Source organism: Pongo pygmaeus, chromosome 1 (assembly GCF_028885625.2).
Source record: "Pongo pygmaeus isolate AG05252 chromosome 1, NHGRI_mPonPyg2-v2.0_pri, whole genome shotgun sequence".
In the NCBI taxonomy this organism is placed as follows: Eukaryota; Metazoa; Chordata; class Mammalia; order Primates; family Hominidae; genus Pongo; species Pongo pygmaeus.
Window position 1 is genome coordinate 53,059,127 of NC_072373.2, and position 27,855 is coordinate 53,086,981.

General features: G+C 33.5%; 1 protein-coding gene across 7 annotated transcripts in view; it reads left to right on the forward strand.

Moving 5' to 3' along the window:
- KCNT2 (potassium sodium-activated channel subfamily T member 2) overlaps positions 1-27,855 on the forward strand; it is a 392,642-nt gene that overhangs the window by 135,582 nt on the left and 229,205 nt on the right. For 4 of the 7 annotated variants that reach the window (XM_063647669.1, XM_063647672.1, XM_063647664.1 and 1 more), the window contains exons 6-8: positions 7,000-7,074; positions 8,251-8,352; positions 10,659-10,753. In XM_063647669.1, coding sequence (XP_063503739.1) covers positions 7,000-7,074; positions 8,251-8,352; positions 10,659-10,753 — 272 coding nt within the window. The remainder of the gene's footprint in view (positions 1-6,999; positions 7,075-8,250; positions 8,353-10,658; positions 10,754-27,855) is intronic. The other 3 variants (XM_054449259.2, XM_054449267.2, XM_054449250.2) reach the window with 1 other exon arrangement.

The window sequence follows — 27,855 nt, forward strand, 5'->3', positions numbered from 1 at the left end:
TTTCATTGCAATCATATGATGATGACATTTATAATCAATTATTGCTTATAATTTATAAAATTAGAGCAGAAAATTGTAAGACCTTGCATGCAGAGCTAGATGATATATAATATTTCCATTTCAACCCTCATAAACATTAATGGCTTCGATGGAGGAAATGTAGACAGCAGTTAAGTCCAGTGCATTACAGAGAAAACAGATAGGATAAATAGGAGTTATGTGAAAGTAGAAGGATAGGTTGCTGTTAATTATCTTCTTTTTCCTCTCATCAATATAGTCCAGTCTATGAATCTCTTTGGTCCCTTCAACAGAGTGTTTGATAATTTTTTTCGAATGGGTAAATCAAGTAATTGGTAGTCATTTATGGTCTCTAAATAAGGCATGTTTGGTAGCAGAATTTAAAACATACTCCTTCCTTCAAGTTAGATTTTTTTTTTTTTTTTTTTTGAGACAGGGTTCTCACTCTGTTGCTCAGGCTGGAGTGCAGTGGCGCGATTGTCACTACCACCTAGGAGGTATAGATCCTCTCGCCTCACCCTCCTAAGTGGCTTGGGACTGCAAGTGTGCACCACCACACCTGGCTAATATTTGTATTTTTTTTTTTAAGAGATGGAATTTTGCTATGTTGCTTAGGCTGGTTTGGAACTCCTTGGCTCAAGTGATCTGCCTGCCTCTTCAGCCTCCCAAAGTGCTGGGATTGTAGGCATGAGCCACCATGCCTGGCTAAGTTAGATTTTTTAAAGAAAAGTAATATACAGACACACAGAAATGGATATTGTATTGCACCAGCAATTGTTTCCACTGGTGATATCATTCTTTGATACTTATAATTCTGAAATAGTAATATTAATAGCAAATCCATATATAACTTTCTTGTATTTATTTATATATGTATATTTATGGAGAGATATAATATGTATTCTTATATGTGTATACATTAAATATTTAAAAATACATTTAATACAGCATTATGCAAGCACTTTATAATTCTTGAAATTAGACATTCTAAAATAAGCATAACTAGACCATTAGCAACTGAAATAGTTTAAACTTTCATTGAGACTGTAGGTTTTGAAAACCAGACTAAGTTAAAGCGAAATTACCTAGAACTATTAAAGTACATGTTGAGTTTAGCAGATAATGAATTAGCATCCATGACATGAACTTATTTTGTCTTCTGTCATACGGAAGTGCAGGTCTGTGGTTAAATCATCATTCCATTCATGTTTATAGCTAGTTGGCAAAACAAACATGGTAATCACCCAACACTAAAGTTCTTATTCTTTTGTCATCATAAATACCCTCTAATTCTTTATCAACTGCTTTCAAAATAAAGTTCTATTTATGCACACACATTGATTAAATCAAAAGGAAACAAAAACAAACTCTGGCACAATTTCCAAACCTCCACACACAAAAATTCATCATACCTAGAACACTTTTGTTAAATCTGCAATTCCTTTTTTCCATAATCACATTATAAAAAGCAACAATTTTGAAAGTTTAACACCACACTGGTTTATTTCTGGAAAAGAACAAAGAATTTAGTCCAGGACTCCTGAATACCAGATACTGTTGATTCTGCTTATCTTGTCCTGAAAATGGTAAATCTAAATATTGTTGAGTTTACCCAACAATACAAAGACTGCCATAGCGTTACGACACTATTTTAAATTCATCCAAAGAAGACAAATTACCGAACTTTTTATTAAATATTTTAAAATACAGGTATTCTTAATATTTAAGAATAAAAAGTATTTACAAAATGTTCCTTGGCCGAATCTGGGCTTGCAACAAATAAACTGCTATAACTAATATAATTTTTAAAGTGCTCTTTAGGGTTGCACAGATAGTAGTTCCAAGGTTCCATGTTTCTTTATGATAAAAATAAAAGTGCGATGCGTTTTAGAAAATCGCATATTTTCCTGCATTATTATTGGTTAAAAATGATGTGTCCATGCTAAATGTAGACTAATTAGATTGAGATTTCTTTATATTTTATTGAATTCTGTCAATAATAAGAGGAACATAGAGAGGACTGGCCACTGAGATACAGCTATTACTTAGAAACTAAAGAAGTTACTTTTTGGAAGAAGAAGAATGTTTTTTATCTCCTTCATGAAAATAAGATTAAATGAAAAATGTATTTAATATAATTTTGAAAGGCATTGTGGTTGCCTTTCAATTTTTATTTCTTAGTTTTCTTACATAGTGACATGTATGAAAGCATGCTTTTTTTCACCATACTAGCATTTATCCTTAGGCTTTTGTGATTTAGGCTTATTGGGACTCATTTTTGGCCAATGAAACTTGTGGATCCTTTCTATATTTATGTTTCATTAGCTATTTTTAAGAAAGATAATTTATGGATGTATCTCATAGTTCAGAAGACAACCTGAAATCTTAGAATTAAACTCAATGCGTGTAACTGAAATGAGATGCATTTATTTTTAGCAATAAATACATTGCCCCACTGTACAATTTTAGACCATGAAAATTAGTCCTCTGTGGAAAGTTCATTCATGTGTCACAAAACTCACACAAACACACACATATATGCATACATGTGGTGTGAGTCAACAATCCATGGTTGACGTAATGTACCAACAGTTTTTATTTAGGAGATTCAGACTGTCAAGCACTGTGCTAGGAGCAGAGCATGCAATCCTGAAATACACTGGTCCTGATCTTGACCTCACAGAGTTTAAAGTGTTGTAATGTCTTGAGAATATAAATACAAACTGAAAAAAAGTAATGTGAAAGAAATTGATGGAGGATCAAGAAGCCTAATGTGGGGGTCAGATCCTGCCTAGAGGGTATATGATGAAGGGGCAAGGAAAGTCTCTAAAAACCCAGATTTCGGTTGAGAGCTGAAAGGCAGGTATGAGTTAACTCGGCAAAGTGAAGTTGTAAAGAAAGGTAAAGCTTTTCCAAGCCTCTTGAAGAGTTATATGCAAAAGTATACTTAAGGCATGTTCTAAGCGGTGAATATACTTTATATATTCCGTCGATGGAAGGAATGATCTTTAAAATAAGGTTGGAGAAGTCAACAAGAGACAAATGAAATAGTGCCTTGTGTGATATAATCACATTTTTGCCTTTGTTTTGTAAGTATCTGAATAGTTCTGAAGAGTAGGCCTGGTCTGGCGTAAAGGTGCAGGGGATTGGAAATAGTGCAGTAGGTGAGTTGGAATGGGGCAAGAATGATGGGATGGTGGCTAATTAGGCTTAACAAGTCAAAAAGTGAGAAATGAACTGAAATAAAAACTAGAAAATCTCGAGATCTATTTACAAATTAGTAGGTCTTATTGATAAATTATAGTATAATTATAAGTATAGTATAGCGTGAAAGGAAAATGTAAAAAGTTTCTCCAAGATTTTTGGTTTGTGTTACTGGGAGATAAGTCAGGGAACAAATCATAAGTTTTGCTTTAGACATACTATATATAAAGTGCTTTAGAGGCATTGATGTGAAGCAGTGGATTAAGCAGTTGATCTGAGTCAGAATCTCAAGAGATAAAATATTGGTTTGAGCTATTGATAGAATATTGGAAGTCATTAGCTTATTAGTGATTATAAGTTGAAGCTGAAACATGGATGAAATTTCTTAACATGGGTATATAAACAAGAACTCTTGAATCCTTTCCTCCAGAAAATTTCAATTGGCTCTGCAGTTACAAGTTTAATCATTTCTACATGATTACTTTAAGAATAAAGGTTTTAAACAATATCATCCTTTCAAATGAGATCATTTGGATCCAATGGAAAGAAATGTAAATATTTAAGCTCCAAAGATAAAATAACTATATCAAAGAAGGGGAAGAGTATGTATGAAATAGCTGGGAGTATCATTTACTCATTCATGGTATTAATTGAGCCCCAACAAGCATTTTAAAAAATTAGTTCACTGAAATGTTACAAATGCTTGCCAAGGAGATTAGTATTGAAGGTGTGGAGGTGTAATATTCCAGCCAGAGGGACAGATGTGGGCAAAGGTCTACAAGCATAAAGTAGCCTAGCTTGTTCAGAGATGGATATAAAATTCAGTGTGGATGAATCTTTGGTTGAGTTCAGGATAGGAACAGAAATATCAAAATTACAAGCCAAGCTATTAGCCAGAGTTCAAATTGTGAAATTTCATATAATACAGTGATGAGTTTGGATTTTATTATGTTGGCAATGGGAATTTGGCATTTTAGAAAGATTCTTCTGGCTTTAATGTGGAAGAAAAATAGGAAACAAACCCAACCAAGACAGACAATTAAATAAAAATCATAAAAGGCATAAAAGGCATTTAAAACACATAAAATGTGTTATAAATGGAAATGAAGAGAAGAGAGACATAAGAGAGATAAAAGGTTTTTGTTTACATGAACTAAATTATACAATGTGCCACAGTTCATACAAATTTTGCTGGGCATTAACAGAAATAGCCTTCCATATCACTAGTAGCAACTGGTCCCATAACCCTCCTTTCTTGCTACTCAGACCAATTTCTTCTTGTGGACAATCATTGATACCAAAGAAACATGTAAAATGAAAAGTGAAAATACAATAATGGAAGAGAAAGGCAAAGGATAGCATTCTGGAAATGATACCATGTAAAAACTGATGAAAGAAATGGTATTATTCACCTGCACAATTAAAAAAAAAAAACATGGCATAACAATGACTAGTTATAACTCTTTTGTTAAATAGTCCTGATTCGGTGGTAGTAGGAAAAGATCAGTCTTTCTACACTTCTTCAAAACCATGCATCCTCTGTCTGATCCATGCTAATCAGATGACATCTCAGAGAGGTTCTATAGCTTTTCTGGTCTTTTCATTCATACAGCAAATCACAGTTTAGTATTTAAGAAATTAGGGGCTGGGCGCAGTGGCTGACGCCTGTAATCCCAGCACTTTGGGAGACCAAGGCGGGAGGATCACGAGGTCCGGAGATCGAGACCATCCTGGCTAACACGGTGAAACCCCGTCTCTACTAAAAATACAAAAAAAAAAAAAAAAAAAAAAAAAAAAAGATTAGCTGGGCGTGGTGGTGGGCACCTGTAGTCCCAGCTACTCAGGAGGCTGAGGCAGGAGAATGGCGTGAACCCGGGAGGCGGAGCTTGCAGTGAGTCGAGATCACGCCACTGCACTCCAGCCTGGGCGACAGAGGGAGACTCCATCTCAAAAAAAGAAAAAAGAAAAGAAAAGAAAAGAAATTAGGGTCAATATATGCAAAAATTTAAAATTCTCCTGTAAGATGGCTTCTCCCTGTCCTCAACTCAGACCTACATGGCACAGGGAATTATCATGGGAGGCCTATCTGCTGTTTCTACTTCCTCTCTTATTTGATGCCCTTTAAGGCTGAGGAAGAACAGGGAATGAAGTGCAGTCAGTTTCTGGGTTGAAGTTGCCTGACTGGCACAGTTATTGTCTGGTGTTTGGTGGTTCCTCATGGCAGACACAAGCTCTGGCCCTTTCTCCCATGTAAAGCTTTTGTGGCCTATCTGGAGCCTTTGAATTTCCTGGAGGCCTCAGTGTGTCAGGCTAGCCACTAGGGCTCTGACACAGACCTTGGGCTTCTCAGGCCCACCATCTGTTGAGGTCCCATTTCACCTTCAGCTACCTAGTCTTATTGAGTGTAAACCATTTTTAAATGACCATAGGTTCCATTCTTTAGGGTCTATATCTGGTTCCCAGAAAATAGGCACTTTTGCCTTAAAATTGGTGGGATTGTGTCCTGCTCTTATCCAGTCATCTTTTTCTTTGATCTCTTCATTTTAAAAAGTTTTGGGCAATAGCCAAATGCAGTCTCCATGTTTGAGCCAAGTTAAGTGGTTTGGTTCCCTAGAGCCCTTTTCATTTAACTTGAGGTGATGAAATGCACCACAGCACCTGTAACATCTCTATAAGGAGGCATTTTCACTGCTTCCCTTTCTTCTAACTTCCCACTCCTTTACTGTTTTTATGTAGCCTGGATGAGAGTGATAAACTATGCTCACAAAACCTATTACTTAATTTCTTAGTATATAGAGACAATAGCTGCTCTACAACTTTGCTTTGGGATGTGCAAGTATATTCCATCAATGCAGTTTTTAAGCCTTTGGGGCCTTAAGGAAAATTAAGAAAGAGTCCCAATTTTATAGTCAGTGTTATAATGGATAATTGGAGATTACAGGGATAGCAGATTTCAAATTGCCTTTCTAATACATAGATCTCTTCATAGAAGAATAAACTGCTTTAGGAAAGTCTGTGCTCATTATCGTCAGACAACAATCAAGAAAGTTTCAGTGGTGACCTCTTAATATTAGGGTCAGCTTCGTGGACATGTATTCTGTGCATAATATCAGGGTCAGCACAGGGTTCCACAACCAGAAGGTCCTCGTGATTAGTTGAATGTTCTAATGTTACCTTCTTGAAATTGTTAATTTCTTATTAGGAGGCCTCATATTTTTCATTTTGCACAGGGTCCTGCAAATTACATACTCAGTCCTGTTTAATATGTTTGTATTATGAGGGTAGGGAGATTAGAGTCTAGATGATTGAAAAAGTCCTTCCTTTAAATTGTATTAAAGTGAAAACAATTTTAATACCAATGATTGTTAACAAGGGTATGTTTCACAAACTAATATACTTGATGGTTAGTGAATATCATTATTATAGTAAGTAAAACTTCAAATTGTCACTTTTTAATTGACTTTAGGTTTTGTTAATGTGTTTTATTTTTACTAGTAACTTTTCTTCCATGGCATATTACTTGATAAAAAATGTTATGTGCAATATTCGTGGTTTCTACAAACATTTGTTTTACTTCTTAAACTTACTAAATTGAGAGAGCGAGATTACCCTAAGAAAAATAATCTCTAAAAGTCATTGCTACATCTCTATATAATATTCAGTATTCTGTTAATGGAAGCATCCTTATTGCTAGAGAAATTCTAAGTGCTGTCTTTTTCCCCCTTTAATAGGAGGCAGTATAATTGACTTTCGTTTTTATTCATTCTTTCTTGGAAGGGAAACATCTGGGAACAGATTTTACGAATACCTTTCATCTTGGAAATAATTAATGCAGTTCCCTTCATTATCTCAGTAAGTCCTAAAAGAACCTTAAAAAACACTTTTGTAATTAGACAAGTAAAATCTTTAAACCTAGATACTGTTATATAATATGGTAGCTAAGATAAATGGATTTAGACTTTGGTTAGAATCATGATACTAAGCAACAAGATAAAATTGGTTGGATCGTGTTGTGTAACTAAATGGAAACTAATGATTTCGTACAATAGCAAAGTAAAATATTTTAAAGAGATATATACTCTGGGGATGCCATTTGACAAATGTCATTGTTTAAAATTACTAGAAATTACTTATCCACTTATTGTTTATATTGTGGATTTTTTAAAAAAATAAGCCAATTGGAAACATATTTACAAAAGTTTTTCATATGTTGAAAGTATCTGTCTGTGGTTTAACCACAAGATTTGTTAAGTCTAGTTCTGTTTTTAGTAAGAAGGTTGCCAAAAGTCAGACACCCAACATTTTGCTTCTTTTCAAACTGCTCTGTGTTATCAGTTCCATGATGATCCTATTCAACTACAGTCCCATAAATATGTCACTCAGCACTTTCCTTTTGCAAAACTATATTTTAATCGCAATTTAATAAAGTTATAATAATGTCTGTTGGGATTATCCTTTGTAACACTTTATTTGAATTTTATTTGGAGGATTTTGAAAATAAGTAGATACTACCTGGAGCTGTTTCTCTCTTCTGATAATTATTTTAATTTGAGTGATTTATCTAGAGAAGCAACTGGAACTAGATTAAATGACAGGTGAACTAAATATAATTCTAATTGAACATAGCTCCGCAATGTCACTTAAAGTGGTTTAACATAAAGAGAGTAAGAGGCAATATTATAAAAAGAGAGAGTGCCTTTCCTCTTTGTTCCTACTTAATACCTCAAGTTACAGAGAAAACAAAGTCAATGTCTATTACAAACCATCACACTAAAAGACTTAATGATAGAATTAGCATAGGTATCTGCCATCTGGTGAAAGCTTATTATTTTCTTTTTGCTTCTGCAATAATTTCCCTAAGAAAGATTTAGACAATGAATGAAAGAACATATCAATTCCTTGCATTTTATTAATAGTTAGTTTACATTATTTGTCATATTTTAAATTATTACACTTTCTTTAACAGCTTTTTTTCCATTTCTTTTTAGTATACTGGGTATGATTTATTGCTTTGAGATAAAAGTCTAGTTTCGGTTTGTTTTACAGATATTCTGGCCTTCCTTAAGGAATCTATTTGTCCCAGTCTTTCTGAACTGTTGGCTTGCCAAACATGCCTTGGAAAATATGATTGTAAGTATAGAATTAAAGTGCAAATATGAAAATATTTTTAAACCATTTCTTATTTTCAATGTTTAGATTAAACAGAGAGAGAGAATTTGGGATCTAGTCTTGAACTTTCTCATTCTGCATTCTCCCATAATGTATAACTCATACTATTGGAATTAATTAAGCTGTAATTAAATTTCCAAGATTTTCATTTTTAAACATCTTTTAAATTAATTTAGGTCATAGTAAATTGTTTCATTTAAATTTTTTTTAATGAGTCATTTTGGTAAAATACTGTTAAATAATTAAAGTGATGCATAGTGTAAATTTGAAAGTTAACAGTCTTTAAATGACCAGTCTGCTGTATCTTAATCAGAATGAAAACTTGTAAAATGTCCATATTGCGAAGTTACTACCTTTGTAGGGTCCTATGACTGGTAAACAAAAATGGTTCAGAATTTCTCAATATCACTAAAAACCTTATTGGTTTTTGGACTGGTTCAACCACTTAGCCAATCTTCAGAGTACAAATATCCTTCCCTCCCAAGGCAGTTTGTTGATGCATAATGGGACTCCTGGCTTTTGAGGGCTCAGGTAAGAGATTTAGTCAAACTGCTCTTAATTGTAGGTAGTTTCATATTCAGTGAACATCTGTGGGGTTTCCTAAGATTCTATGTGGGAGCCAGAAGCCCCTCATTTAGAGTCATCCTTCCGGATTTGCTTGAGCGGGGTTGTGAGTGGGACATTAGGAGAAAAGGAAGCAAGAGGTAGAATAAAAGATGGAGAACTCAGAGCTGTGCCATAGTTGCATTTTGCCCAAGGCTGACCCTGCTTGGCGGCAGGGTTTATAACTATGACCAAAACGTTTTTACCACAGGCTTTAGTAATTCAAAGCTAGCTGTAAGGCATTACCATTGAGTCATTCATACCACAAATGTTAATACATGTTCACTATATACTGAACAATGTGATGGGCAAATGATCTAACTTCTCTGCTATTATCTTCATCTGCAAAGAAAAGCACCTACAAGTTTGCTGTGATAATCAAATGAAATTATATATACATACGTATATACAAAATGTACACACATACATATGCATAATATGTGTGTATAGTATTTTATCTGTCACAACAAAGTAAGGGCTCAATATTATTAATTTTACCACATTGAAAATTATACTTGTTTGGAGGCAAAGTTATTTTCCATTTAAATGGGGTTTAAACTGACATTATGACTAAAGTTTTGGCCAAAAGGAATATTTGGATAACGTTTTAATATTCACAACCAGATGAATGTTTCTAAACATTTATATGGAGTAACCACTGGAGTCTTATGAAAATACATGGCCAAAGGGTGGGAGAGTGTGGCCTGTGAAATGATTTGCAGAAACATTGGGCTGTCTTAATTGCCCCGATGAAATAGTGTTTGACGAAATATAGATTGCCTAAGTTTCTAATGAATAAAAATACATCAGAAAAAAAATAAACTTATTTGTTAATTTCTGTGTTATTAGTTGTTGGAAAAAAAAACTCAAACAAGACAGGATACATTAGACAAATATTGACAGTAAAAAAGCCTGTTTTGCAATATTAATTTAAGATTCATTTTCCATTTTATTTCCATATCTCTTTTCGCCAGATGCTAAACTTGTATTTGCTTTCTGTTCATTAATACCTCTGCCATTAGAAACTAAAGGGTGAGAGATGAAATCCAAATCAGTCAACTTAATTATTTGTCTTCATAAAAGTTCCGGTTAAATGAGTGGTAGACAAAATGAGTGGTAGACAAGTAATGGCTCATTGCCATAATATCTTTTCTAAGAAATTAAACGTAGAAAAGAATTGTTTATTGGCTATTTTATTTTTTTTTTCTTTTCAAGATTAACTGTCTGGGCTAATTGATGTTAATTTTCCTGATAATGAGCTTTGTTTGTAATTTCACTCATCTATTCCCTCTTCCTTAATTAAACATACTATTTTCTGATCTTTTGAAATTAGGATTTTCCATAAGAGATCATGCTTAACATGTAGGGGTTTGGGGGAGTATGTGCAACACCTGTTCAGATGTCTGTAATGCAAGTAAACTGAAATTTAGTGCTTTGGTAGTCTTCCTATACCAATATCCTTGAACTATGCAAACTTTAGTAAGTTACACTTAGATCGAGGCAAAAATGGAAATATGCTTATATCTCCATTTGAAATACATGTATTTACGTATGTACGTATGTGTACAGGAGAGTTGACATGAAATATATACTAATAAATGTAATGAAACTCATGCATATTTAGTATTTATCAAAATTTACAACTTTTTTCTGTATTATTTTAGAATGATCTACACAGAGCCATTCAGCGTACACAGTCTGCAATGTTTAATCAAGTTTTGATTTTAATATCTACATTACTATGCCTTATCTTCACCTGGTAAGATTGTACATATCAGAATTTGTGTTATGTTTAATTTAATTATAATTTCTAAAGGAAACCATATTATGAACAACTTTCATTAATAGTTGTCAATAAATAAATAAACAAATATTCACCAAAAAATGTAACAGATCGCCTACAGAAGAAATAGTAACACTCTTTCTTCAGTCTTAAAAAATAATAAAGCACATACATCATTTGCTATTGATATATACTGCAACTCTGACATTTTACCAACTGCTGTAAACAGCCAAGCTATGAGAATTTATATTGCATGCCATAGTTGTCAAACAAGAATTTTTCCTTCAAACTACTGATATAGAAGTGCCCTCATCTTTCTACATTCTTCAAAGCAGAAACACTGTTGAGAAAACTGTCCTTACCAATCATTGCTTTTGCCTCTGCCTTCTCTGCATGATTCTTAGTGTGCAATCAAGCAGAAAGCCACGGCAGATTTAAGGACAGTGCAAGGCAAGACCTGGCACCTCATTATAAAAACATATAAAATATGCTTTATTATAAAAACAGTAATTTCCCTTTCTGGAAGGTCATACTTTGACAATTATAGAGTAATCCAACATGAAATGTGACACCAGACATATGGATTCATTCAGATCCTTAATGAGAGAAAAAATGTGAACATCAAAAAATGAGGTAGAATAATATGTTTGTGTTGCAGGAATCTTAGATATGTGTAATTGTGCTGTGACCTGGGTCTGACCCTATTGAGAAAGAGAAAAAGCTAATTAGGAAGTACTAAAAAAGGAAAAATGCACACATACACTAGTACAACTGAGCTAGGTATAAATATATCTATAAATGTATGCATGTAAATGTAGATATATAGGTATGACAAGTTTTTGTATCAATAGTATGTGGTTAGTAACTCTACGAAATGGTTTTCAAATATGTTTCATTGCATACTTTTATCATTTAAAAACAGTACACCTATTTTAGCATACTTAATGCTTTTAAATATAAAATAGCCTCTAAGATTGATACAGCCATCTTATTGCCTAGTGTCTTTTTACCTTTCACAAACTGTCTTTATGATTCATCTAGTAATTATCTAACTGCATTAATATGAAACATTAATTGCAATTATTTCCCTTCTAAAGTCACTAAAAATTCTGGAATTCAATGTAATAACATTATTTGGGTAACTTAGGAGTGTTTTCTCATCTAACTTAGGAATGTTTTCTCATCTAACTTAAGGGAATGTATTTAAATTTTTTTTTAAATTATGTATGTATGGTATGCATATGATAATTTTTCAATTGCTGGAAAATTACAAATACTAAAATTAATGATTACTAAATATAATGTGGGAGTCTCTTAAAGTAAATTTAGACAAAGGATAATTGAGATGTTAATGTGAGAAAAAGGACACGTTATTTTTACATGATGACATTTAGCAGCACTTTTGTTCTGGAGGCATCTTCATCACAGTAAATCTTCATCTGTAGTTGGCTTTCTATGCGCTCCTACTTTCTGCCTAGTACTTCTATTTTTCGGGTAGTATAGGTGGCACCTAGACAAATTTCACCATTTTCTTATGCCAAAGGATGCAGCAGTGCTAGAGAAAGGGTTATTCATTATTTATATGAAATTTCCACTATATAATGTATTCATTATTGAAATTATTTCTATTTCATTGTTTTATTTGGTATAATAGTTGTTGTTTTGTTGTTTTGTGTGTGTCTTGTGTGTGTGTTTTAGTTTTAAATAACTGAGTAGTGGTTTTGAGATGTTATCTAATATTACAACTGTCACCAGTAGTGGATATGTCTCTTAATGTGCAATAATTACATAACACTAAGTTTAACTACATACAATTTTATTGTTTAATCACATGTATCATAATATGTTCTTAAATTATAATAACTCAAATGGATAAACAGGTTTGATTTCTTTGTGTATTCTTCTCTGCATTACAAGCAAACAGTCTTCATAACTTATGATCATCATCATAAAATCGAATAAGTTTTATTCAAGTTCAACATCAAAGGTCTAATTACCAAGAAACATACAAACAATGCTATATATTAGTTATATCTTAGTCATAGTATGTCATGCAGCCTGTTTTAACAAAGTGTTGCACCATACACAATGTAAAATAGAAATATCCACAAAAATACAGCAACTTAAACAAATAGAAATGTCTAGGTAGTCTGTCTAAGACTGTTTCCCCAGCTTGATACTGCTGGGGAATAATTTTCCTTATATCTTGTTCCTCCCATTTTTCAAAACATGGTTTCTATCTATGGTTCAAGATGGCTGCCCTCTTCTTGCAGGTACATCCTAAGTCCAGCCTGTAGTTAGAAAAATAAGACACAACTTGTACTTTAGGCTAGAATTTGGTTATATATCCACACATGGCTGAAAGGGGGCCTGCAAAAACATTGTCTTGCTGGGTAGTAGTATATCCAGCTGAATATCATACTATCACACAAAAAAGAAAAAACAACTGGAGACTGGAATAAAAAGAAGTCTCTTGGTACTAAGTGATAAAAGTCCACATGTACCTTAGTTGTTTAAAACTTAGGGTTATCCTAGTTTAGAGCCCTTGAACAACTTTTTTACACGTCATTAAATGAGGATATTAATCACTCTATAAGGTTATTTGGAAGTGAGGATTAAATTAGTTATAAAGTGTTAAGCAAATGGCATGGCAAATAATGTGAATACCTCAAAAGTTTTAGTTTTTTTTTTTTCCATTTCAAATGCCTTCTTTATAAAAGATGATTAAATTCTCATGTGAGTCCACAAAAACTAAATTACTTAAAAATGTCTAAACATAGTATCCTTTTAATAAAACTATAACAGGGAACCACTGTGCCTAAAATATACTAACAGGAAATATAAGAAAACATCTTTCGCCACTATATTCAAGTTTTCAGTATTTCATACCTATTTCTAATACTTGAGTCTCTCATTATCTCCACCAAGTTAAAGATAATGGTAGCATTGCTCTCTTGCTACATTTAAGGCTTTCAATGACACACAGCATTGCGACATGCCCATGGCTCCAGTTTTACTTCATTCAGAGTACTTTTAAAATTTGATCTTAGTGTAACATGATAGGTAAAAACCAGGGGCATGGTAAATAGGGGAATAATTTTAGGCCACAGAGAGGGAAGTAACTGTTCTGTAAAGATAAAAGTGAACTATTTTTTGGACTATTGAGAAATATTTCTCATATGAATAGATTCCATCATTTATTTTACCACTTTCTGAATATTGAACCATAGGACATGTCAGAAATTAACATTGCTAAATCAGAACTTTTAATATGTACATTGTAATTTGAGCCTGAAAGATTTGGATAAATTGGCTATATTGTTCAGGAATCTTACAGTCTTAAAATTACCTGTTTTAGAAAGCTGTTACATGTTTTTTTAAAAAAATCTTCCCTTCACAATTACAAAGAACTATCAATACGCATCTGTCTGCAAGAGACACATGTTTAGTGCCAAACTGAAATAAAAATTAAGCTGCTGTGCTGACCCACTCTCTATGGGAAATGTGCTCAGAATTGTTTTTTTTCTGTCATTGTAATGGAATTAGACTAATCTGTCCACATATTGGCAGTGTACCCCTCATCATCGATAATGCACACTTCCAAGACAGCTGGGAATTATGATTCATTCTGCGTCTCTAAAACAAAGCAGAGTAAACTGGAACATCCGGGAATTAAATGCATGACTTTAGCTTAATTATCAACATATTCTAACTAATAATAAGCACTATCATTTATAATGAATTTGATGTTTCTAATTTTACACTGAGAGATTTATTTTGCAACTACTTTACTTCAAACTTTAATATTTTTAAATTTACATGTGTTTATATATTTTCATATTATTTCATGGGGTTCTAACATAAGAAACTATATTATGTTAATTGATTTCCTGTTTTAGTTCAATGTTATAATTTCTTGTTTTAGTTCAATGTCATAATAATAATTGAATCAATTCACCTTCTCAATCTTATTTCAAGACAAAATAAACTCATTTATTGTTTAAAAATGTGATCATGTTAAACATGATTAACATGCTTAATTCAAAAGTACTTGGAATGTTCCTATGCATTGATTAAAACCTATTTAAACACTGGATGCTTCTCTATGTACTGATTGAAGTCTAAAGGCAAATAGCTACTTGGGAAGTGGACAGTGAGAAGATAAGTACTGTAGTTTGGATGAAGAATTACAACATGGTCTAATGGTGTTAATTGCCACTGTCATGATATTTGGTTCCTAGTTTTTTGTTTTTTTCACATTAGTTTTTCTTACATTATAAATGAATTACTGAAAGTGCTTTTGTCTGAAGATCTGGCGATTGACTAACAACTTTCTTCCTTATTCTTCCTGCTATGGTTTACATTTTCATAATGGCTATGTATAATTTTTGAAAACAAAATAAGACAAAATCACAAAAAGTGAGAAATGTAAATGGAGTCAATAAAATTTAATACAAAATGCAAAATATAATTATATGTAACACTCAATTTAATCTGCATAATTAATTTAATCCTTATTCAAATGAGTCTCATATTAAGTTCTACTTCCCCACTTTCTCCTACTCATCATTCAAGACTCAACTTTTTGATTATAGCTTCTCTATGACACTTTCTTGTAGTCTGTCTAAATTATGGGATATGGCCAAGGTTTATGCTTCTTCAGCATTCTAAAACCTGTGAAATATATAATCCTTCTTTAATTATCAGTGTTTCTTCTAGAGTTTTATAATTCATGAGAGCAATGACTGAATTTGCTTTTCTTACCATTTTATGCCCAGCATCTCTTATGGTAGTTGGAAAATACTAGATGTTTAACTAATATTTGCAATTGATAGAAAATAACATTCTGGAATAAAAATACCCTTATCAAGTGGAGATACTTAAATATATTATAAGTTAAGCATTTCAAACCATATATTTTAAGAACATTATTTTAAAACTCTTATTTTCAGTTAAGTTTTGTGTGAGGTCATAAGAAGGACTTTTTACAGTTATAAGCCAGAGTGTAAGTCTGTGAAAATGGCTTCTGCAAAAAGAAATGACTGAGTAGTAAAACTTTTGCAACTTTTTAATTTAAAAAATACCCTTTGATATAATTTTTATAAATTACACACACATACCTTATAAAAATGATAAACCAAATTTTGGCCAATTTTGTCTCCATATAACCCCCAAATTTATGCCTTGAACATTTTCCTTTCTTTGCTTTTTTTTATAATTTGTGAGAGCAGAACATGTAATAAAATTACTGAAACTGTTAGAAAGCAAATGGGCTTGCTGCCCGATGCACAGAGAAGACAATAACTATGGCACTGGCTTTTGAGAAAAGAAGGCTTTATTGCAAAATTGGCCATCAAAGAGAGAGACAGGTTCAAATCAGTTTCCCTGATTTGGGGCCTGAAGCAAGTTTTAAGGGGTTAGAGGGCAAGATAAGTGATTTAGGAATGTTTACTTTACAGAGTTTGATTAGAGGGCTTCAAATGTGGTCATTTACAGTAAGCTACGTTGAGGCAAAGTTTAGCCGTGCATCTTCCAAGTGAAGGAATCCCTCACTTCTGAAAGTTTTCAGCATTCAGATTCTAATTTTGTCCCAGTCTTTTGGTTCAGGATGTTGTTAGAGGTCAAAGCTTTTTCTAGGGCACGTGCCCTGACTATATGACTTACAGTTTTTGGCTCTGTTATACCTAAAAGATAACTTGACATTTTGTTATCAACAGAGCAGGCCCAGTTTGAGCTAGGGCCATGGTTACAGAACTAGCAAATGTATGGAGCATACAAACAAACTGGTTAAATACTCAGAGCATTACCATAAGTGCCATCATGTTTTTCTCTTCCCATTATTGTTTAGGATGTTTAATTTTTTTTTTCTATTTCTTTCTTTGATTTTTTTTCTTGAAATTTCTATTTTACTTTTGTCTGATCTGAATCTTGATCCTCTCTTGAAAATCTGTTAATCTTCCATTATTTTGAAATAAAGAAAATCCATGTTTGTACATTAGGGCACAGGGTAGGGCATGGTCAGCTTTTATAAATTATTAAAAGGCAAAGTATACTGACCCCAAATTTATGGCTAATGACATGATTTACTAATTTTTTTGCATAGACACAAAGACAGTGCTCAGTAGAGTGAGACATTTCTTTTGACAATAGAAAGACTGGTTTTATCATTTCCTCAAAAAAAATCCCCTAGAAAATGTAGAATCCCAACATCTCAAATGATCATATGTTTCATGGGACTCTTAGATATTAGGTATACAATCTACGGGAAATGAAAATGATTATTTGGGACAATTTAATTGGTATTCACTCAGTAAATACCGAAGTGCAAGTTGTGGGCTGATTTGAATGCTAATGTTTGAATTACAGGAATGGATGAAAGTGTTAGATGATTTCAGCACAGAATGCCATTGCTAATTAAGTTTTTCCAGTAACTGTGCACAGCAATGGGATTCATAGGGAGTGTATGGGATGTTAAGCATTATTTATTCCTGCCATGTGACTTTTTTTCTCTGACAATATTTTGTTGTACAAATTGACATTTACCAGGTGGTAAAAAAGTTTGCAGTCTCAATATTTCCTTTCATTCAAATTAATGTTTTCCTTATAAAACATGCCAAAGCTTGAAAAATTTGTACTGCCAAATGTATAGTTAACATTTTAAAAGAAGCGCATTTTTAAGAAGCACAGAATAAATAATTTGCGGTTAATGTGCCTTTGTAATTATATACAGGGCCTCTTTAAGTAAGTAGATTAATTATGACTTTTAGGTATTTTGAGAGGGTAACATAAGAGTTTGTATTCAACTTCCTAATTAAATTTTGTTTTAGAATTACGTAACAGCAAAATTATTTTGTATGGGTTTGTGTCAAAGATAACACTTAAGAATGTTTTGTAAAGAAGCAAACTCCACAGTAGATTCTTAACTCAAATCCAACATTCTTCATGAGATTATCTTGAAATATTTTTTAAAATAAATGCATTTTTCTAAAAGAAATAATTAATATTGAAGTCCTACAAATCATAATTTATTTAAATTCTTTTATATTTGAAATATATTCTTACCTAATATAATTTTTGTTTTATGTTATTTTCTGTTTTTTAATATTGCTTTTTAATTAAGCAGCCACCCATTGAGGAATATTATACACCTATATACTTATTCTGTATATATTAACAAAATTATATATGACATTGTAGTAGGTAGGTTTGACCCAGTTGCAGGTTGGGGCTGAGATGAAATGTAAAATTGTAAGTCTCATTCTGGATGTTTTTAGTCTCATGCGTTATCTGCACTGGGAGCTTTGCCTTTAAAAACTCAAACGTTCCTCTTCCCAGAGCCTTATCTTCTAATTCTGGTTTTTATCACTGCAAAGAGCTCAAATCTATCACTGTTGTGAATGGTGCATTTTGAGGCCATGACTTACCTGGTGGGGGCTCTCTCACCTGTACTCTCAAGCAGCAATTGAGTGCAATCTCTTCTAGGTCAGGGCAGACTGTTGTTCACTAAGTTAACTGCTGACTCCTTCTTACGGAAGATAGGTAAGAAGCCTTGACTAAAAATAGATAGCTTAACGAAATGGTCTCCATTCTGGTTTAGTTTGTGCTGAACCCTTTCCATTTACCAAGTGCATGCTATCTAGGTTGTTCTTAACACATTTACCTTATTTTCTTTCACCTCTTATTATCTTCCTTAATTACCCTCTTAATGATAGTTGTTGTCACATCAGAGTGACTTCAGGGAGTTGCTTTTTTTTTTCTTTTTTAGTAAGCTTTAAGATGTGCTTGCCATTTGAAATAATGGTAAGCATAACAAACTCTGGAACCACACAGTCCAGGGCTCATATTATGCCTTTTTCATTAATCAATTCAGTAAGTATAACTTCATGTCATTTAACTGCTCTAAGTTCAGTTTACTATCCATAATATGTAGATAATAATATTGTATAGAATTGTTGTGAAAAGACTGAGTTAATATATAAAAAGTAAGTACTAGAGAACACAATTCATTATATGAACTAATAAATTATTATTATTATTTAATTTTTAGTGTGAGAACAGTGTTTTTTTGTGGGTAGGAGGGCTATGCTTGCCTGAAAATGGACTCCACTGTTATTTTCTAAATTGTCTACTCCTTTTAAATCAGTTTTATCTTCAGACAGCCTTGAGAAAGTACATAATAATGTGTGTTGAATAAATATGGAATACAAAGTTTGGGTGTAAAAAATTATTTGTTTGGAAAATAGCTCACTTTTTGATTGGGATCTCAGTTGAGAATTAAATTGTTTTGACTGGAAAATTCAAAGAATTCCTCTCGGGAAACTTGTATTAAGACCAATCGTTGTACCTTTGTGCATTAACCTCCACATTCATACACTAATATGTATTCTTTGGTTTAACTATATCATGCCTACTGTCTTGAGGGCTTTTAGGTAACTTTTCTAGAATATATTTCTGATATGCCTGTGTCATTTATTGATGTCTATTAAATGCTTTGTATAGATCAGATTATAATTATGCTTACAGAGATGAACTTTGTTAGTACATGATCTTAAGAATCTTATGATGTTTTGGGAAAATCGTGTATAACACTAGTGGTATGAACAAAGTCAAAATCGACTGCAGATAATGCACAATTTAGTTGTATCTATTACTTTATTCCCCTATTAACAAATAACCAGAAGACACAATGAGGCATAAATAAGATCTTAAAACTTAGGAATTGTTAAGGCCACTTTGACACCTAAAAACGAGAAGACAAAATCTGGAAGTAGTCAAGAAAGGTACATTTTGTTAATCAGAGAAAGAAGACATATATAGAAGTAAAATATAATGGTAGCACAAAAGACAGAATGGAGTAAATATAATTGTATTGTTTTAATTTTTATACTATACATAAAATGTTAAGTTCCGGAAGCAATCATTGCAAATGCAATAAAATAAAACAAAAGGATTTTGTCAGTAAATCAATAATGGAGACAAAATGGATCTTTAAACATACTTAATTCAAAAAAAAAAAAGGAGTACCCTACTTAAAGTGCAGTAGAAAAAAACATGAAAACTTGACAAAGTGCAAGAAAGACTCCCGGAGGAAGTCTGCTTAACACATCCTTTTCTTCCTCCACTTCCAATACCAGCTTTTACCTGTTCATGCCTCCTGAGGCAGGCAAGAAAAGTGCCAAGAAGGAAGCGGTTGGGATATTTTTTGCCATTGGGGAAACTGGGGAGCCTGAGACTAGAATAAAGGCACTAGAGTGAGGACTGAATGAATCAGAACCAGATAATTGTTTAAACTTGGAGATCCAGTGTAGGTGGACATCTGCTGGAGTGAATTTTACCAATCTGCCTGGCCTCCAAAGAGTTAAGTATGAACTAAAGAGCTTGGCTGAGGCCTCTCCATCTACTGAAAGTGGGAAATTTGAGAACAGAGTCAGAAAGGTTTCTTGCTGTTGCCTCAGCCAGGGTTTCACAGCCAGTGTACTGCTGGCCCCCCAGGAGCAAAGACGTCTCTGCTTTCCTGAGAATTGCCACCACTTGCTCAACAAGCAGATAAAAGAAAATAATTATCTAAGAAGGACAATAATCAAAGAAGGGAAAAACAAATAGTAATCTAGATAGGTCTCTAATTAAATAGACTTGCTCATGGAAATAGAACACATTAGGGAATGGACTTGGAGGATATATCTGGAATAACTAATCAATACTATAGATGTTCATAAGAGAAAAAAACAAAAGATAGAAGAAAGATAATAAACAAATAGTAGGAAAAGAAGGTATGCTGTTTTGAGGAAAGATGTGAGTCTAGAGATTAAAATATTAGAAAAAAACAACCATCTCAGCATATAGTGCTAAAATTATTTCACTCCAAAGACAAAAACTTGTTCAAGCTTCCATAGGAAAACAAAAGATTAATGACTGATTGACTTATAAATTATGTACTGCCTATTTACAAAAGGTAGGCAGCTTGGCCTTCAAAGATATCCATGTTCTAATCTCTGTAACTTGTGAATATGTTACATTAGATGGTAAAAGGGACTTCAAAGATGTAATTAAGGTTACAGACATTAAACTAAGGAGATTATCCTGGGTTATCCAGGTGACCTAGTCTGAAATCATATGAGCTCTTACAAGAAGAAAACTGTGGGGCTGGCGTCAAATAAATGCACTATAAGGAGAGATGAGACACAAAGGAAAGAGAGATGAAGTATGGGAAGGACCCAACCAGCCATTTCCAGCTCTGAAGCTGAAGAAGACCACATGCCAGGGAATGCAAGAGTCTGCTAGAAGGTGAAATTGACTCCTGGTCAAGAGCCAGGAAGGAAACAGTACTTTAGTCCAACAATCACATAAAACTGAACTGCACACAACATGAGTTGACTTGGAAGCAGATTCTCCCCTAGAGCTTCTTGTAGTGAGCCTGGGCTGGTCAACACCTTGATTTCTGCCTTGGGAAACTCATAGAGAAGAAACCGGCTGAGCCTACCTGGACTTCTGGACCCTAGAATTGTGAGAAAATAAATTTGTGTTATTTTAAATGCTATTTGTGGTAAATGTTTAAAATGCTGTTTGTGGTAATTTTTTTTTTTCCTGCAGCAATCAAAAACTAGTACAGTTTTCGTGGAAAATAATTCAACCCAGCAATTCCATTACTGGGTATATACTCAAGAGAAAATAAATCATTCTACAAAATGGGCACAGATGGGTGCCCATCTGTGGTAGATTGGATAAAGAAAATATGGTACAGATACACCACGAAATACTACACAGTCATGTCTTTTGCAGCAACACAGATGCAGCTGAAGGCCATCATCTTAAGTGAATTAATGCAGGAACAGAAAACCGAATACTGCATGTTCTCACTTATAAGTGAGAGGTAAACACTGGATACATAAAGATGGCAACAATAAGCACTGGGGACTACTAGAGGATGAAGAGGGGAAGGAGGGCAAGGGCTGAAAAACTACCTGCTAGGTACTATGCTCACTATCTGGATGATGGGATCATTTGTACCCCAAACCTTAGCATCATGAACTATATCTATGTAACAAATCTGCACATGTACCCTCAGTACCTAAAATAATAGTTTAAATTATATAAAAAATAAAATTAATGCATTTGCAACAACCGTTGTATCTGTTATACTGGAAATTCCAAGATGGTTGAAAAATATGTATAGACATCAGAGAGAAAAGCCTGAAATCAAGAGTCCCATACCCACTTCTCTAGGTGTAAGAAAATTATTTCAGGAAATATAAGAATTAAAAGAGTACACATTCCATCTGAGAAAAATACACAGGGAAGAATAATAAAAAAATGGAAAGATGATAAAATATGCAATTGGCTGTGAATTATGCAATGCATTCATTTAATCAACATTTATTGAGAAACTAAATCCATTTCAGAACTTCTAGAGGGCTAAAGATAGAGAAATGAGCAAGTAGACAAAGATAATGCTTTCAGATAGTTTATATTACATTCAGGGGTGGGCACAGATGGGAGAAGAATAATAAATGTTTATCTTTTCTATGTTGAGTACCGATAAAAACTATAGGGAAAGATACGGAGGTAAATTTCAGATAGTTTGGTGAACGAAGGCTCTAAGGAGTAACATTTGTGGTGACACGTGAATTATCCCCCTATTGGATGTGGCATGATCTAAGATATGACTATAGAGGTTGAGTGACCAAGAAGTGGAGGAAGGAAAGATTAATGTGAAAACATTAAAACAACAATCTGAGAAGTCAGACTGTTTCAGTCAGTATCCAGTCAAAAAACAAAAATTACTGTCTATTGGAAGGGGGAATTGGTGGCAACATTATGGAAGTACTCAAGGAACAAAAATAAGAATGTGAGATTGTTCCACTTCTGAACTGGAGGAATTAAAGTGAAGTGATGAAGTTTTAAGTATCATGGCGCTGCCTTACAAGAATTTAGAAGCCACACAATTACTGACTTCGGAGATCCAAGGAGTCAAAAAGCATCCCTCAATGTTGCTGTGACCACCTGAGCCAAAATCCTCAAGTGCCATAGTGTTGAGGCTATGGAAAATCCACTGCTGTAATTGGAGTCAGATCCTAAGAATATCGTTCTACTGCGGTCCCTGGCATGCCTTCTGCTGACACACTCCACAAAAGCCAGGCTTCCACACACACCAGCTATTGGTGCTGTTACTTAAAAGGCCAAAAGAAGATAAAAGAACAAAAACAATAACACAAACTGAAAAAGAAAAAGAAACCAAAAACAAAACAAAAATAACAGGCAAAAACAGCTTCTCGTTTACTGTGATCCTTAGTTTTATGTCAGCCTCACTGGGCGACAGGGTTCCCAGATAGTTGATGAAACATTCTGAGTGTTTCTGTTAGGGTGGGTTTGATGAGACTAACATTTTAATTAGTAGAGTAAGGCAGACTGCCCTCCATAATGCGGGTGGACCTCATCAGTTGAAGGTATAAATATAATTTTAAAAACCCACCCTCCCCAGACCCTCTACTAACTGACTTCGGACTTCAACACTAGCTTTCCTTGGGTCTCTCACACCATCAGCCTTCATAGTTTAGTGAGTCAATTCCTTATAATACATCTCTTTATATAACATATTGGTTCTATTTCTATGGAGAATCCAGACTAACACTCTTCCTTCTGTATTCCAGTCTGCCAATAGTGCCTCTATGCTGACAGAATCTAACCTGAAGTCAAATGACAAGAGAGACAGGGAATTTCAGTTTGCAGGCATAGTTTCCAAAACATAGCTGAGCCGTAAAAATCTGATATGGGGCTGAGTGCATATACAAGATTGCCTGTACACAGGTTGTTGAGGGAGTCATCTACATGAATGGAGACTGAGACCATATAGGAGAGTTAGTGAAATAGGGAGCTTAGTGAGCTATAGAATAGGGATAATCATCTGGGTTATAATCTGTAATTTTAGACTTTGATGGTGACTAAAGAGAATGAGAGGCATATGGCAATAATCATCAATATATTTCATATAAAGGTGGGTTATTAGTTCTCAGAGTTTCTTTGGATTCATCTCATAGGCAGTTTATAGCAATGAAGTGGTAATGTGATAGTAGCTGGGATTAGTGATATTACCGGAAACATGAAGAGCTTTATGTGCCTTTTGAAAACCTTGCAGATAGATGCATGACTAAAGGATGTACAAGCATCTTTATAGAAAACAAGGGAAGTTATAGAGGGATCTCTTAATTCCATGTGAATTTAAACTTAAGAGGATATTATTTTATCAGATAATACAAATACTGTGTGGGAATACTTGTCTATTACCCGATTCTAATAACTGTCTTGAAAAAAAGAACTAAATTATCTGAGCAAACCTAGGAGAGGGGAGAAGGAAAGCTAGGAAAAGTGTAATAGCATTCCAAAATTTTATTTGGGAATATTTATAATGTATGGTACAGAAAGGACCATATCTCCTTGGTCAGTCTCCCCAAAAGAGGGGAAAAATGAGTAACAACAAAGTAAAAGAAAAAACAGTAAACACAAATGATATTTAAATAACAAATACAGATTAGTTCCTTCATTCCCCTAAGCATGAAGGAACAAAATTTTTCTATTGAAGAAAAGAGTCTTATTGAGTAAAAAAAATTAGTGCTCCTTATAAGAAGTATATTAATGTTCCTTATAAGAAGTATATTTTAGTATATTTAAGGTGGTAAGGAAACTTTGCAAAGGGATAACAAAAAAGTGCAAATGAAAAGAAAGAGGACTGGCCTGGCACGGTGGCTCATGCCTGTAATCCTAGCACCTTGGGAGGTCAAGGCAAGCAGAACTCAGGAATTTGAGACCAGCCTGGGCAACATGGTAAAACTCCATCCTACTAAAATACAAAAAAAAAAAAAAAAAAAAAAAAAAAAAAAAATGTTGTGTGTGGTAGCGCATGTCTGTAGTTCCAGCTACTCGGGAGGCTGGGGCATAAGAATTGCCTGAACCTGGGATTCACAGGTTGCAGTGAGCCGAGATCGTGTCTGTACTCCAGGCTAGGCAACAGAGTGAGATGGAGTCTCAAAAAAAAAAAAAAAAAAAAGAAAAAGAAAAAAAAAAAGAAAGAGGGATTAAGAGGGATAGAGCACTAACAATACGAATATTTATTAATTCAATAAGCGTAATTTTGAATTTCTTTTAGGTTGCTAGAGCTGGAGCAGTAATTAAAATGATCAAAATCTTTTTTAACTTAGGGATAATGACAATAATCATTAGCTGACATTATATAATGTCAGCTAATAAAAAAATGAGAAAATAAATCTGTGGCGAGGATGGAGGCAGATGGGCTCCTTTTTTAGGTAGGGTGTTGAGGGAACTGCTCTCTACAGAAGTGGAATTTGAATAGGGAAATAAATGAAGTATTCAAATAAACCATGCATATGTCTAGTTAAAGTGTGCTAGGCAGAGGAGGAGTCAGTGCAGAGCTCTGGGACAGAAGCTTTGTTTACTTATTTGAAGAACATACTCAGATAGACGTTTTAATAAAAATGCTGTGGATACTATATGGAGAACAGGCTGTGGGGAGACAAGAGCAGTAGCAGAAATACTGGCTGGGAGGTTATTGTGAGACTCCAGGAAAGAGGTTATGAAATCTTGACCTAGAATGGTAGCAAGGAAGTAGGCAGTGATTGGATTTGCAATCTGCTTTAAAGACAGAAGTGACACACTTTTGATTACAAACTAGATATAAGGTGTGAGGACAAAAAAAAAAGAATAACTTTGAGGTTTGTATTCTGGAAAACTGTGAATGATGGTGCCACATACATACAAGGATAAGAAAATCTGGAAAGGAATCTGGAAAGGAAGGGAAATGGAGTTCATTATATTCTACATAACTTTCAGAAATCCAAGGGGATATGTTAAATAGCCATTTAGCTATAGGATCCTGGAGTTCAGTAGGGGGATTAGGATTAGTGTGTAAATTTGGTAATCATCAACATATAAATGATCACTAAAATCACAGGATTAGAAGAGAGTACTTAGGCAATGACAAAGTGAAATCTCTGATTAAAAGTAAAACAAAACAAAAACCCTAACTGGGCAGTGGGAGGCATTATATAGGGATGAAAGACACAATGTATTAGTAGATAGGGTCTTCACCTATGGTATCTAAAACACTTGGCCATTAAATATACAAAGCAAAGATGAGTGAAAATGCAATGAGAATTTGATAAAAATATAATTGTAGCAGAAGATTTTTATAAAGAACCATATTACTAAAATGGATTTGAGAATATTTTTTATTTTCCACTTCTTCAAACACAGCCCTTTCTATACCATCCTACCCAGATGGTTGTCTATTTTAAACCATAGTCAACGTCAGAGCTTTTATAGTACATTTTTATTATTATAAAAGCATTTTCCTACCCTCAAGCAACCAAACTTATGCTGAATTCATACATCTTTTTAAAACATCATAAAGTCAATTTTTCTTTTAAAATTCTTCATTTTTTATTCTTTTTTCTTTATTAGTGCCTTTTCTATTACCTAACTCCTGAAATTGTGTAGATATTTTTACATTTCAACTGAGTATAGAGTCCTTATAATGAAGATTGCGATTCATTGCTTTTCTTCTCATCATTTCCTATTAATACATTGTCTAAATTATTTCATCATATGTGATGAAATAGCCTTTTTCTTGTCCATGATCTTTCCCAGGATATTTTAAAGTATTTTGATTCAGAGTGTGTCGAGATACTTATTTTAGCAATGTCTTCTTTTTCTACATGCATTGCTTAAACTGATATCTCCTACCCAGGTTAATATACCAGGGTTACATTATCTTCCACTAACATCTTGCTTTGCAAATATTATATAGAATATTTCTGATTTTCCCTAATAATCCAGGTTCATTGGGACACTTAATACTCTTTTTATAGAGCCTGTCTGTTAGCCCATTGAATTACATTTATTATAGGTCTTTGTTAGGTCTTTATGTATAAGTTTTGGGTATTTATTTTTAGGTTCCTGGTTTGCTAGCAAATTGATTTTAGGATGTTCTAAATATCTCATTAGAATTTCATATGAGCTTGTTCCCTCTAGTGTGCCTACTGTGAAGGTGGAAAACCACTTTCAATTCTCTGCTTTGTAATTATCTTTAATATTGACAATTGAGAGTACTCGGTCTTCTTTTCTACAAGCCAAATATTCCCCAAATGCTTTAACTGTTCTCCCCAGGATATTTTTGTTTGTTTGTTTGCCTTTCTCTAGATTTTTTCTGTTTTATGATTATAAATTCAAATAGGGCCCAATGCTGAATAACCGCAAAGATCCAGCTCATTTATATAAAAACATTTTGTAATTTATAAAGTGCTATTCAAACATGAAGTAGTATTTTTATTGTCGCAATTTAGGGGAAATATTTTTAGTTTAAAAAAATGATCGTTCTTCTTAGGTTTTATTTTTCACAGAGGCATATTTATATACAGCTATCTAGAGTGTCATTAGGTAGAAAACAAAACAAAACAAAAGTCATTAGATTTGAAGATATCTTGGTGTACCTCTTTCTTGCTGTGTGACTTTAGTTGAATAACAGGCTTCCTGAGCCTCAATCTACTCATTTGTCAAACACAGAAAGAAGAATATTATATAAACTTCAACAATAGGGTTTGAGGCAGCTTTTAAAATAGACATGAAATTGGATTATTATAACAGAAACAGAAAAAACTATGAGTCAACAGAGTAGGGATTAAGTATAAACATTGTATAAACATTATAAAAAGCTTCCAGGCCACACAGTAGAGGGCAGGTATGCAATTTTACTTAGCTCTCATCAGAGAGAGTAAATACATAGTTAGAAAGAGAAAAACAAAACACACGTTTCTCAATGAAATTAATATTTTCCTTCTTGCAGAGGTCAGGAATTTCATTATGTAGGCAAAATAATACAGAAATGTTATATATAATAATACAATATATTTTTTACAAAAATTTTTATAATGTGCAAATAGCATTGGCTCCCTGCCTATTGCCTTAGAGTTTTGCTTGCATTATCTCTTTTAATTCCAGTAATAGCTCTATGACACTGAGATACTTATTATCTCTTGTCTATAGATGAGACAAATAAGGTCAGAGGGAGT